Below are 13,095 nucleotides of genomic sequence, written 5' to 3' on the forward strand. Positions count from 1 at the left end.
TATTAATATCTACACTCATAGTTTTTAGGTCTGAATACTTTGTAAATAGATACTATGATAGTCTGAATAAAGGTTTTATTATCACATCTTACAATCCACTCGTATGTAGTTTTCATTTTGTTCAAAAAGATCGATCGCACACCTGACTACGGTCACATATTAGTAAATATGCAGTAGATTCGCTCCCAAAAACCTTATAAATAAATACTTACTTTTCAAGTTCGCTAATAAATAAATGAATCGCATTCAGTTTGCAGATGCGGTTCTATGTACTGACGCAATTTTATGTAAATATTATGATCTCGAGACATTTTCTTACCGAATTAATTAAGAAAATATAATAATAAATAATTATGACGGGAATAAGTGGCAACTGGCAACCGAGTGATTGACTGCCTCAAGGTTTCCGTATGCCGGTACATATGTTTGCATGCGTAAAGTTGTGGACAAAAATCAACAAACTTACATTAGCGCTGTGATAATTAAACCGTCACTGAGAGGTTAAGTTGATTTGCCCTCACTACATGATTACTTTGATTAAACATTATATGAGATACATGTTTATAATATGTGTGTGTGACAGCGTCCCAGTCTCCGTCGCAGGCAGGCTCCTCGGAGGCCCCGCGCTCGGGCTCGGCGCTCAGCAGTCCGGCGCACTGCAAGTCACACAAGCACGAGCCGCCAGGTATAGTAACAGTAACATTCAGATAGCGCGCGACTTGAATGCGGTAATACTAAAATTGAGATCCCGCGTTATTTATTATTTTAATAATGACTGATCCGAGTCCATCAATATCTGTTCCCACAGAAACGAGTTTTTATTCATCGCCAAGCACGAAAAATTGTGAAAATTGTTTTAGATAATATAGTATGTATTGAAAATATTATTTGTATGATTATTATATTTAATTATTGGGTTAAAATTATGAAAAAATTAATAGTATTTTTTTTTCATAATGTTAATCTAGTGTTTAATGGTAAACTTGAAACAATGTTTAAATTTGTGGACACACTCGTGATTATGTACAACATTATAATTAAGTCACATTACTATCGCATTCCTGAACTCCTCTGCATTTAACTCGCGCGTTATCTGTAGACTGCAATACTCTCAGTATGAACACATTCACAACATTACCACAAGAGCACTGTCGTTCACGCTATGGCATAATAACGATAAAATCATAGATAGAGATAAACGCATATAAAAAGCAATACTGAAAAAATTCAATTGGATAATAAGACGTTAAGGAGGAGTCGAACGGACGGAGCTCTCAAGTACTTAACTTACACAAACTTGTTTTAGTAGCTGTAGTTCTCATTGATAACAACACATGAAATATTATTCATAGTCCACTCGGTAATATATGTCACTAATGGATTTAAGAAACATCAATCATTATATGGTAACTAAATGAAAATTGATATTCATTTTTCAAATATTCTTATTGAATTTAAAAATGTATGCGGAAGAATTAATTTTAAATCAAATCAAATCAATAATACTCCATAGGTAATATTTCATAGGTCGTAAATCATATTACACTTGAATAGTCTAATTCCTATTTCAGCATACCGCAGTTATACGTGGGAAATTGGTTTGGTGCTCAAATTTATAAAGTATTTGTATTACATAGAAGAAATAAATTAAACTTCGTTAATTATTGCTTACCCATTACAATTAACTATTATCGTAAAATAAATCGTTATACAATCAGCGTCCTATTTTTAAATAAATTAAACATTTTGCGCACATTATTTAAATCATACTTTTATTGTATAGTACTTTTATCTTTTGACTTAGGAACAATATAAGAGTCAGTAGAAGCCAAAAAAAGCATGATTTGAGTTTTGATGGTAATTTTTAAATACCATTACACAATATAACACTGGTTCACCAACGATAGCTAAGCCATAGATGTAGTGAGCATGCCGTTTTATATATGTTAGACATTTTGCCCAACCACGATTTTGTTTTTTAATCGCAAAAGATGAGCTTGGTTTGATTTGCCGAAATAATTGACTTTTTCGTTTTTATTTCTGTAGTTGTAATGCGAATTTTTTGTTTTCCCCACCCCCTCGCAAACGCTTGACGCTTGAAATTCCAACGTGTGACGAACCAACTAACCACGTCACGGCGTACGAACATACGCGAATAACATACATTGTTGGACCAAATCGGATCAAACGTCGGCCACTCTAGAGATATTAGAGAAATTGGACGATGGCGTGTTTGTCAGAACGCTCCAATGTCTGGCGGCGCAACGACAGAAGAACCAAAGCAAGGAGCCCAGTTTGATGCCCGTCCCTTCTCCGCAACAAATATCTTACCTCAACCAGTTCGAAGGTAACCAATGCTTAGTCGCTGTCTTAATCCTGTTCGATGCTTGCCAATCTATACTGACCGTTAGAGAGAAGTGATAATGTTCCTTTTTGCTTACATATTGTATCTTTATAACATAAGAGTCATCTTCTTTCTGTGCCGATGTATATGTTTTTCGTTTTGTGTGTTTTTCGTATCATTTGGTGGTGGTTGGTAAAAATGTGCTAACATACTTCATACTCTATGGCTAATTCGTTCTATCACTGTACGTTGCGCCATCTATCTGTAACGGACGGTCGTTTCAATTATAGCCTCTAAGCTTCAGCGTTACAGAGTCCATTCTTGAGTGTGTTATCTTGTGTTACAGGCCAAGAGTTGACGATACAGAAACAGCCAAATACCTCGCTCAAGGACAGCGGGCCCCCGTCGAATAGTGGAGGACAAACACCGCAGTCTAATTCAAATCAAAAGTCACCTGCCGGGTATGTCGGTTCGTCGTATAATCATTTAAGTTTATAAAAGAATGTTCATTAACTAATGTGTTCATTTACCCGGAACAAAGATCATAGCTAGATGTAAAGAAGAAGAGTTTTCAATGTCGAGAGCTCGAATTCAAAGTCAAGTGTTCGGGGCTAACTTGCGCACAGTCCTCCTATTTTTCACTAACTAGTGTATATTAGAAATCAAAAATAAATACTGATTACATTATAATAAATATTTATTACATCATAATGTAAATACTTATAATTGGGATCAAGTATGTGAAGTTAAGCGAATGTCAAATAGTAAGAGTTGGGGGTACTCGGTTATACTCTTTTACAAGATACTATGAAATAATTTGATATATATAAATATGTATTCAGAAGAATTTATTGAATTAGGCGTTACTTTGCGGAAATCCATAATTATACAAATGATTTAAGTTATCTTTAGTGTTTAAGTTATCTTTAGTCTCGTACCAGATTTCGGCGAGACAACACGTCCTGAGGATGCCTCGTGTAGAGGCGAAACACGTGTCGAATTGTTTTAAAAACAAATATTGGCGGAATTAACACTAAAGATAACTTAAATCATTTGTATGTTCAGAAGAATTGCTCATTTAATAGCATTATATTATTTTATTAGCATGATGCCTGGTACCCCTGAGGGCCACAGTTCAGTCTCCGAAGGCAGAGCGAACAGGTTCTCAATGGAACAGAGTCCAGGCTTCACCAACCCACAGACACCCACCTCTGTCTCCAATAAGTGTGGCCAAGGTATGTTGCCACCATTTATTATAATAAACCACCCATTGAAAGGAAAATAGTTCTAATTGATTCCAGTGGAACAACAGTTTCCAGTTATTGTAATTTAAATAAAAAATACATGTGTGTACCAGAGAACATAGGAAAGAATTGAAACTTCTTTATGATATTATATTTGTACTATTTACAACTTCACAGAAATTGGGTGGATTCTTTACGTCACTATACTGAACATTGATAAAAAAACAAGATGGCGCCTAACCAAAAAAAGGATTGTGTGGTTATATGAAACCACGGTAGAAGTGAAACTTGTTTTCACATTATAGACATTTAACTAAAAATTTTTGGAATAATATTTCATTAAGGGTATAAAAATCGCTTTATCAATTTTAATTTTATACTTGGAAAATTGGAATGATAATGGAAAATAATAAAAGTAGACTAAGTCTCCAACTAATATTTTTATTGAATTCTGAAGTGTCTTAGCCCTATTTAAAAGTATTATTGATTGAAAAGGATTAAAAATGAATTTTGAATACTTTCAATTATTTTTCACGTATTTATAGATATACCTACAGTTTACATGGGTGACTGATTCTCAATACTTTTCAATCAATATTTTTAATTAGGGAGAGTACGACATACATAATACTTAACAATTATTTAGTTTATATACACATATTAAAAAAGTGAAAACAATATTTTATTATCGTTGAGCCATTTTGATTTTTTTTTGGATACAATTATTTTCAATGATTCTATTATCAAACTCACTTCATTATGAGTTTCACAGTTTATAAATGTAACCAATATTTCATGGTAATTAAAATACGTGAATATTGACTTACATTTGATTTTTTCAATGTGTCTATTAAAAACCGCATCGATCGTTGTTCCATATCTCGTAGTGGGTATATCTGACAAAAACAACAAAATAGCGTGGAGCACTGGGACATATGAGTAATAAATAGTCTATATACTACACGGTCAGCTGCTGCGAACTATAGGCGCCGACCGACCGTCACGCGACAAGCAACACACAGACGAAAAAGTTTAAGACGATGTAATAAAAGTTTGACTTTAAAATCGTGACGACATTGCTATAAAAATTTACTCATACGTCGCGTCGTCGTCATATTTCACGTCATAACAAAATTAAAATTCCATGATCTGTGAATTGAAATTTAATAATAGTGATTATCTATTGAGCCTGATTTGATCCAATTACCATCAGGTTTGGTTGGTTGGAAACCAAAATGACGTCTTCGTCATTCATCAGCTGAGTCACAAATAACTGACAACACACGTGAGTTCATTACGCTGGCTCACTGAAGTACTAGGGCGTGTTATGGAGAGTGTATGAAGCTGCTCGCGCCGTGTACAGTACTACTCTAGCTCTACTAACTCAATATGTACAATAATCTCACGTTCAATAATAACATTGACATGTTTTCGTACTCCCTTTTCTACCTTTAAAACTAATATTAATAAAAAATATTTAGTTCTTATCAAACTTAAATATTAATATATTTGATTTGTATGTTCAAGTTTTTCAATGATGTAGCCTTACGTTTACCAAGAGTTACTTCCCTGTACGTGCACGCTTGCACCTAAGCAGATGTCGCTTTCATCTTCAACATTTATGTTCTCAGTGAGACGTTCCAAGGGAAAAAATTGTTAAATTATTTTAGTTCGTTATAATTTAAATGTGTATTTAATATTGAACCGACTTCAAAAAGGAGGTGGTTATCAATTCGATCGGTATTTTTTTTTATTGTATGTACACCGATTAATCTGAGATTTATGATCCGATTTACGTAATTTTGTTTGATGCGAAATAGATGCCATTTGGTCCCATAAAAAATTTACATAGTTTGGCCCAGTAGTTTTCATTTTATGAACATTTATATGATAATTTTCGTTTACCTGGATGACATAATTGTTTTCTGTGTACAGTTTTTTTTTTGGAGTTCAGGTTGATTATATATTATTAACTGACACTAAAACGTAAAAAATAAAAATAAACTACGTTTTAAAAAAACCGACTTCAAAATTTGAAAAGTATCAAATAACTAAAAACTTAATTTAATACACCTCTTATGCAAACCTTTACCTTTAATATTTATAAAATACTATTATTTGTATGTGCTACATATTGATAGCTTTAAAGTCGGTGCCAAGCCAAATGTAATAAAGGTAAACCTACCTACACTCGCCACGCGTGACTTTGAGCTTCGTCTATAACAAAACAACCGAATAAGACAGACACGCGTGGCCAGGCAACTTAAATAATTACAGTAAGTAAGCTGCTTATAATATTTTTCTTTTTTATGGAATAGGAGGACAAACGAGCGTACGGGTCACCTGTTGTTAAGTAATCACCGCCGCCCACAATCTCTTGTAATACCAGAGGAATCACAGGAGCATTGCCGGCCTTTAAGGAAGGTGTACGCGCTTTTTTTGAAGGTACCCATGTCGTATCGTCCCGGAAACACCGCACAAGGAAGTTCATTCCACAGCTTTGTAGTACGTGGAAGAAAGCTTGTAAACCGCACTGTGGAGGACCGCCACACATCCAGATGGTGAGGATGATATCCTAACTTGTGGCGTGTCGTGCGAAGGCGGAATTCGGCGGCAGGAATTAGGTTAAACAGCTCTTCGGAACACTCCCCGTGATAAATGCGGTGGAAGACACACAATGAAGCGACGTCTCTACGCAACGCCAAGTGATCCAGCCGTTCACAGAGCACTGGGTCCCCGACAATTCTGAGCTGATACTGGGGTGCGCCAGACCAGAGATGACAGCAATACCCCATGTGTGGCCGGACCTGCGCTTTCTAGAGTGCTAGAATATGGGCCGGCTTGAAGTATTGCCGTGCTCTTTTAATGACGCCCAGTTTCTTTGAAACCAATTTGGCTTTGCCTTCCAGATTGGCTTGGAATTGGCAATCGCTCGAGATTTCGAGACCCAGTATTCCGATACTAGGCGAGGCTTTATTTAGGTTTTATTTTGCTTAGGGCTTTTGGTACCGACTTAAAACCTATCAATAGGTAGCACATATAAATAATAGTATTTTATTAATATTAAAGGTAAAGGTTTGCATAAGAGGTGTATCGAATTAAATTTTTAGTTATTTGATACTTTTCAGTTATTGAAGTTGGTTTTTTTAAACGAAGTTAATTTTTTCCGCTTTTGTCTCCAACAAAGTAAATAAAAAATAAAAAAATTACGTTTGTTCCTGGTGTTCAGTTAAAATATAATTTCAGACGAGAAGTCCCGACCGTCTCCGTCGCGGTCGAGTCAGGAAGGCGGCAAGACGCCGCAGCGCGAGTCCGGCCTGAGCCAGGGCCCGTACGCCAAGAGCAGCTCGCAGGACGACTCCATGGCGGCCACCTCCGAGGTTGGTGTGGGCTCCGTCTATCTGGCCGTATAAATGATTAAGTTCAGATTATAGACCGTTTCTAATAATCTGTGGAAGTTTTTATCCACTTCCCTTTTCTGACTTGTAGCTTGTCTGGTCAGCTCCATACAGTTTAAGTTTCATGCCGAGAGAGTAAGGAGCGACGTCGCCTTAAGTACTATTTGGATGTTAGATCTAATTACACTGACTATTAAAGCTTCGAAAAAGGTCTTCATTCATTAGTTATTATATTATTAAAATGAAGTATGCATTTTTTTCTAATTTTATGTGATAATTATGTAAATAAATACTTTTCAAAATTTTATTGTTATAATATGGTAATAATACCATCTATAGTTTCTCATGTACAACTATTTAGCTGCGTCGTAAATGGCGTGAATATTGTAATTATTGATACTAGGGTGGGGTCACAGTGTGCGTTGTCTGAGTAATATATTAAAAACGATCAGGTACCCTTTGTACACAGGCGTCTTTGCCCGCTTAGATTTCAGGGTAACAATTCAAGAAATGGCGCTACAGAAGCTGGTTATAAGGCATAAAAAGGCATTTATTTTCTCAAAATTTATTTCTTTGATATTCTTATTGGTATCATTTCTAATATACTAAACACTTCTACCGCCTTGGAAACAAATGGCTCTAAGAGAGAAGATGCGGCGCAACAAACTCTCCCAACATTCTTTTTTTGCGCTCTTTTTAATGAAATATACAATATTGTACTTTCAGTGCAATTGCTATAAAATAATCATAATCTAGTACCAGACTGTCGCATCACTTACGGCCGTTCCCAATAGTCAGTCTATCTCTTACTTGAGATAAAAATCGTAACTATCGTTGACTTTTCTGTCTCAATAAACTAATCAACGGTAACTCACCTTATCCGATGTCCGTCAATGGGAGGACGTATAGCTTACCAGCGCTAGAAATTGCAATTCACGCATCCATAAGGCGATAAGAATGACTTATCGGGTATATTGGGACAGCTTCAGACTATTGACAGCTAATTACTGACAGTAGAAGGCAGTAATTTATCTCTATCTGTAGATAGTATATTGGGAGCGGTCGTTAGATATTCAGCTGTGGAGTTGTAGGATTTACGACAAAGATATTTTTTAATACAACATTTAAATTTATTTATAGATAATGCCTGAACAGTGGCTGGGACTTTATTATAAAAGTGTATACATTTACCTTTAAAGCTATTATGTACCTTATGAAGCCTACTAGAATAATTTACAAGCAATCCCTTATTTCTATTGTTATAATAATGAAAATCACTATTAAGAGCAAAAGGGTGACGATTTTTGTGAACGTATATTAAACATAAATGTACAGTCATTATATTTACTTCTTTAAAGTTTTCTTTGAGAGTCTGTCTATAACCAAGCTGATATATAGCATGAACAGTTCTCTTTTGCAGAGCAAACACTATATCAATGTCAACAGCATGACCTCACAGTAAAAGTGTTTCATGTATAACTTTAAATCCACATTGTATCGGCCAACTATTCTATAACGTCTGTCACTTCACTCTGCCATTTCTTTAAATTATTATTTACTTTATTTTATCCCTTGCTTTCACGCTATGAAAATTCACATGAAAAAATTCTTTGTATTTTTTATTTAAAAGGGGGCCAACGCGTCATCTCGAGTCGATGAAATAAGACAAATGACACTTTTTAGCGATAAACGCACATACTTGTGTATCTATAAATTTAACTTAACGGTACCCGTACTTATTTTAAATAATATTTCTTTTTCAGACGACATTATCAGGAGGACCCAATAGCACGAGTTTGCCGAGCCCATTCTCAGGCCCTTGTAGTATGAACAGGCCTGACAACATTCCCATCAATCCCAACCAAGGCCCAAATGGACCCATGGGCCCTGTTACGTCATCATTTGACCCTATATCGTCTCTAGCACAAATGTCACAACAGTTAACTAATACAGTTGGAGGAGGCCCTGGACCTACGGGTCCTATGGGGCCCAACGGAACGGGTATGGGGCCTTTTGGGTCGGGCCCACATCATATGCAACACCATCACTCTATGCATCCGCATAGTCATCCGCATATGATGATGAATGACTTAGGTAAGGCTTGTAATGTATTTCCAAATAAGTACTTTTGAATAAAGAAGATTGCAGTGCTAGCGTGCCTTAACATTGCCTATGTAACTTGGTTTCTTGTATTAACAATTAACTGTAGAAAAAAAAAATAGGTTTAGGCTAAAGAAAAATCCTTGAAATTAACGAATATTGCTTTGTTTAAGGTTGTCATATGGAAAGCATTGGCGGCCCTGGCATGGGTGGTCCCATGGAGGGGATGTTAGGAAGTGGAGATTTCCCGCCTGATATGAATCTTAGCCCTAAAATGGGAGGAGGGCCCATGGGCGGACCAATGGGACCCATGGGCCCAGACTCGCCTATGCTAGGACCCAGAATGGGCGGGGGCAAGATGCCTCCCTTCAACGGTGCTAACGTCCAGGTGAAAGCGAGCGCGCCAAATACAATACAGTATTTACCGACCAGGCCTCAAATGCAATGCAACACTGGACCCCGAGGTCCACCTAGTCTAGACTTCCTTCAGCGCGTCACGAATCCCATGCAAATGGACGGCGGTAAAGGAGTGCAGTATTTCCCTGGGGCGAGGGGTATGGAAATGGAGGGGGCCATGAGAGGGGTGATGCGAGCCCCTGGCCTGTTGAGGATGCCTCATTACCCGCCCGGTTTTAATTCCCCACCCAAAATGTCTGACCCGTTCTCGGGGCCTAATATGTGCGGTCCCGGATTCCGCGCGAAGGGGATGGGTCCGAATGTGCGAATGGGGAATGCGCAACCACTGCCCCCTTCTATGGGGGGTCCAAACCCAGGCTTCAAGGGACAAGGATTTGCAGTACCTTCCACGGCGGACCCCAACTACGCAGCTCAGTTCCACAACTTTCAGCAACAGTTGTACGCGACGGGCAGTCGAGCGCAACCGCAGCCGTACCCGTACCAGCCAAACAAGTGATGGTCGTTGAGGACTGTGACGGTTCAAACGTGATACGGACACTTTGAATATACAACACATTTTGTCTAATGAGGACTAATTAATTGCCTTTACCCGAATATTACCTTTAATTACGATTTATTCTGCGGATTTATAGAACGAAATAAAGCTAGAGATGAAATCTAATGCTATCTTTATGTGTCAGTAAACAGTGACAGATTTGGCAATATATTTTATCAGTGGTCAAAGATTAATAACGTTTTAGAAACCCAACGTTAGAATCTCGGTTTAGAAAATTCGTGATTGTACTCAAGAATTTTCTAAACTGACTCTTTCTAATAGAGTGAATGTATAGTGTGATATTCAAGTATTGGTTTAACTTTAAAAACCCACAATTTCTTCACTCAATCTGAAGTCAAGGGTGTGTTTCCACTGCACTCGGACGAAGTGGCTCAAAAGATATAGGCCAGTTTTACTTAATACTCAATTCATTTTCGAAAACATTAATTAATATGTGCTTATTTGCATAAATCGATACGCACACTGTTTCGCGTAATAGTACTACAGAAACACTATTTAGTGACCAATATAACTGGCTTTACATTAATATAGGATGAAGTATATATTAAATGCCAATCTTACCTTTATTTGCCAGTACCATGCGTATTTATAGCTACAGCTCACGTTCGCACTGTGACTTCGGCAAGTGGAAACGCGCCCCCTTAGCATGCGACGTACTTAACGTATGAGCCCAGTGATTCATTTGTATTTTATCGTGTTTGTGATTTGTTCGCGTATTTTTATGCGATGTTCGTTGATGTGTCTCTGTTAAGGATGTACAAAGTGTACAGATAGATGCGTTTCGAACATTCAGTTGAGTCATGTCGCCTCTCGTCCGCCACAAGATCAGTGTTATCGGTTCCTTTTTGTTTTCCTACGCACACAGTCATCTAGTCAATTTGAAATTATTGCCCGATTACGTGTAACTATTGAGTCCACGATCTTATTATTCTCTTACGACACGGAAGTACATAATTATATGTAGCAATTGTTTTGTCCATTGTTAGTTTTTAAGTTAATCGTATTAGGGAAATTGGTTTTATATTTAAGTTTGAGGCCGCCGCCTACGCTCACGGTACTGATTTTATACTTCATTTTTATTTCTTTTTTTATTGATCTGATAGCAATTTTTTTCTGTCTTCCATGTTTTATAGACTTACAGTGAATCGCGACTTATCGATTGTAATATGGAACAATTTTAGCTATTGTTAGTCATACTTTAAAGTACTTAAAACTGATGCCATAATTTGTAGCCACATTTTGTTTCGTGATATTTTGAACTTTATTATTTATTGTCCCTCGAACGATATTACTTGTGGGCTACTGCGTACTGGCTCTGTTGTGTTCAGTAGTAGACACAGTCGCTACTACAACAAGATATTACGCACTTGGCCCACTGAACCTGTTTTGTATTATAAGGTGATGTTAAAATTAGATTAGGTAAGCACATTGTGGAACTCACAGTGGCCTTTACAGAGTGCTTGAAACCGGCACGCCTCACTCACTACAAACTATTGAGATTACTAAAGGCTCAGCTATGTGGATAGCTCATAGACGAATTACTCCCGACTAGCGATGACGATAATAGAAATCGACAAATCAGTCTGAGGTCTTTTTCTCGCCCAATCTACACCAAATCTCATTCCATATCATTTTTAAAATTTAAATTGCATAGGCAAGGACAAATCAGTCGAGTATCTAGGCATAGGGTGTAGCGTTTTAACCAAATACCATAATTTAAAATGCAACTATTATTAAGACAAAAATCGACAATCTAAAACATTTCATGAACTATCTCTGAGCAAGAAGCGCTCCGCCTTTCGCAAAAAATGATGCGGAAAAAGAATGGAGTAAGGGTACTGTCAGACAAACGACAAAATAAAATAGTCATTAGAACAAATATAATTAAAAGATGTTCTTATGAAGAAATTGTAAACCACTTCAATGCTCCTCAAGTTAGTTAATCGACAGTACCGTACAGATTCCTTAAAATATATACATGCATCTTTTTTAGTTATTACCGGCTTTGAGAACAAGATATATTATCCTGAATGCATATCACCGCAGATGATGTTATAAAAACAACATGGCGCGTAACCGAAAATCGTGACGATTTGTTAAAATTTATCTCATACGTCGATAAGGAGTTTCACTTCAATAATTATACATTAATTTATTTTATGAGTCACGGGTTGGTGTTCTTCGTAACACACACACATTTATTTCTACTATCGTTATCGATAATCGAGATAGTGTAGGCCAGCAGCACAAGTCCGTACGGAACACGCGATAGAAGTTAGATAGTCTTAATTTATATGTAATTATTAATAAGTAAGGTAAAGAATGGTTCTTGTTGTAGGCTAAGCGGAGCGATGACATAGTTTGTGTAATATTTATATAAGAAATGAAATTAAGATGCAAACTATTGGTTGTGATTCAGACACAATTTGTTGTTTACCACGGGACTGTGGGATGTTTGTTTCTTAAGACCCCTTTTTTATTTTGATTTTTTTTACATTGTCTCGTTTGTACATCACTAACAATTATTGTACAGAGTAATTTTGGACTTAATTTAAGGCAATAAATGTATTTATTTTATAACTCGTGATGTAAGAATTTATTCTTAATTATTATAAAAAAAATATATAATATGCTTGTAGCTGTCTTGTTTTATTTGTGCATTCACGTTGTGCTCTAATAATTGATTTTTAATTACAAAAAAAGACTAGGAAATGTACAACAGTCAAAAGATCGTAAATATGCTGTAATTTCTTTTGTATTACATAATAAAATTAAATTTTTTTGCTTAAATAAACATGATTAATGAAAGTGTATCATTGTAATATACCAGAGGCGAGGCGTGAGTAGCATGGGTCGACGAATGTAGGATGTTTTGGTTTCTGAAAAAGCAGTTTTTTTCTAATTTAAAAATGAAGATGTAGGGGAAGGTGGGTTAAAACGGGGACCTTAAGGTATTTCATGAATAAAACCCATGTTTAATTGCACAATGTAGGAATTTTTAATAAGAAAATAATCAGCCTTTTTTCCTTAAATCAT

At 36.4% G+C, this 13,095-nt stretch overlaps 1 protein-coding gene across 8 annotated transcripts in view; it reads left to right on the forward strand.

The window, feature by feature from the left end:
* Nucleotides 1–12,697, forward strand: part of LOC126970077 (protein BCL9 homolog) — a 37,468-nt gene extending 24,771 nt beyond the window's left edge. For 7 of the 8 annotated variants that reach the window (XM_050815756.1, XM_050815753.1, XM_050815759.1 and 4 more), the window contains 7 exons: nucleotides 584–685; nucleotides 2,204–2,347; nucleotides 2,691–2,805; nucleotides 3,449–3,579; nucleotides 6,835–6,968; nucleotides 8,750–9,080; nucleotides 9,260–12,697. In XM_050815756.1, the coding sequence (XP_050671713.1) occupies nucleotides 584–685; nucleotides 2,204–2,347; nucleotides 2,691–2,805; nucleotides 3,449–3,579; nucleotides 6,835–6,968; nucleotides 8,750–9,080; nucleotides 9,260–9,999 (1,697 nt within the window). In that variant the 3' untranslated portion in view covers nucleotides 10,000–12,697. The remainder of the gene's footprint in view (nucleotides 1–583; nucleotides 686–2,203; nucleotides 2,348–2,690; nucleotides 2,806–3,448; nucleotides 3,580–6,834; nucleotides 6,969–8,749; nucleotides 9,081–9,259) is intronic. The other variant, XM_050815760.1, reaches the window with a different exon arrangement.
* Nucleotides 12,698–13,095: the final 398 nt, after the last annotated feature.

Source organism: Leptidea sinapis, chromosome 20, assembly GCF_905404315.1.
Source record: "Leptidea sinapis chromosome 20, ilLepSina1.1, whole genome shotgun sequence".
NCBI classification, from domain to species: Eukaryota; Metazoa; Arthropoda; class Insecta; order Lepidoptera; family Pieridae; genus Leptidea; species Leptidea sinapis.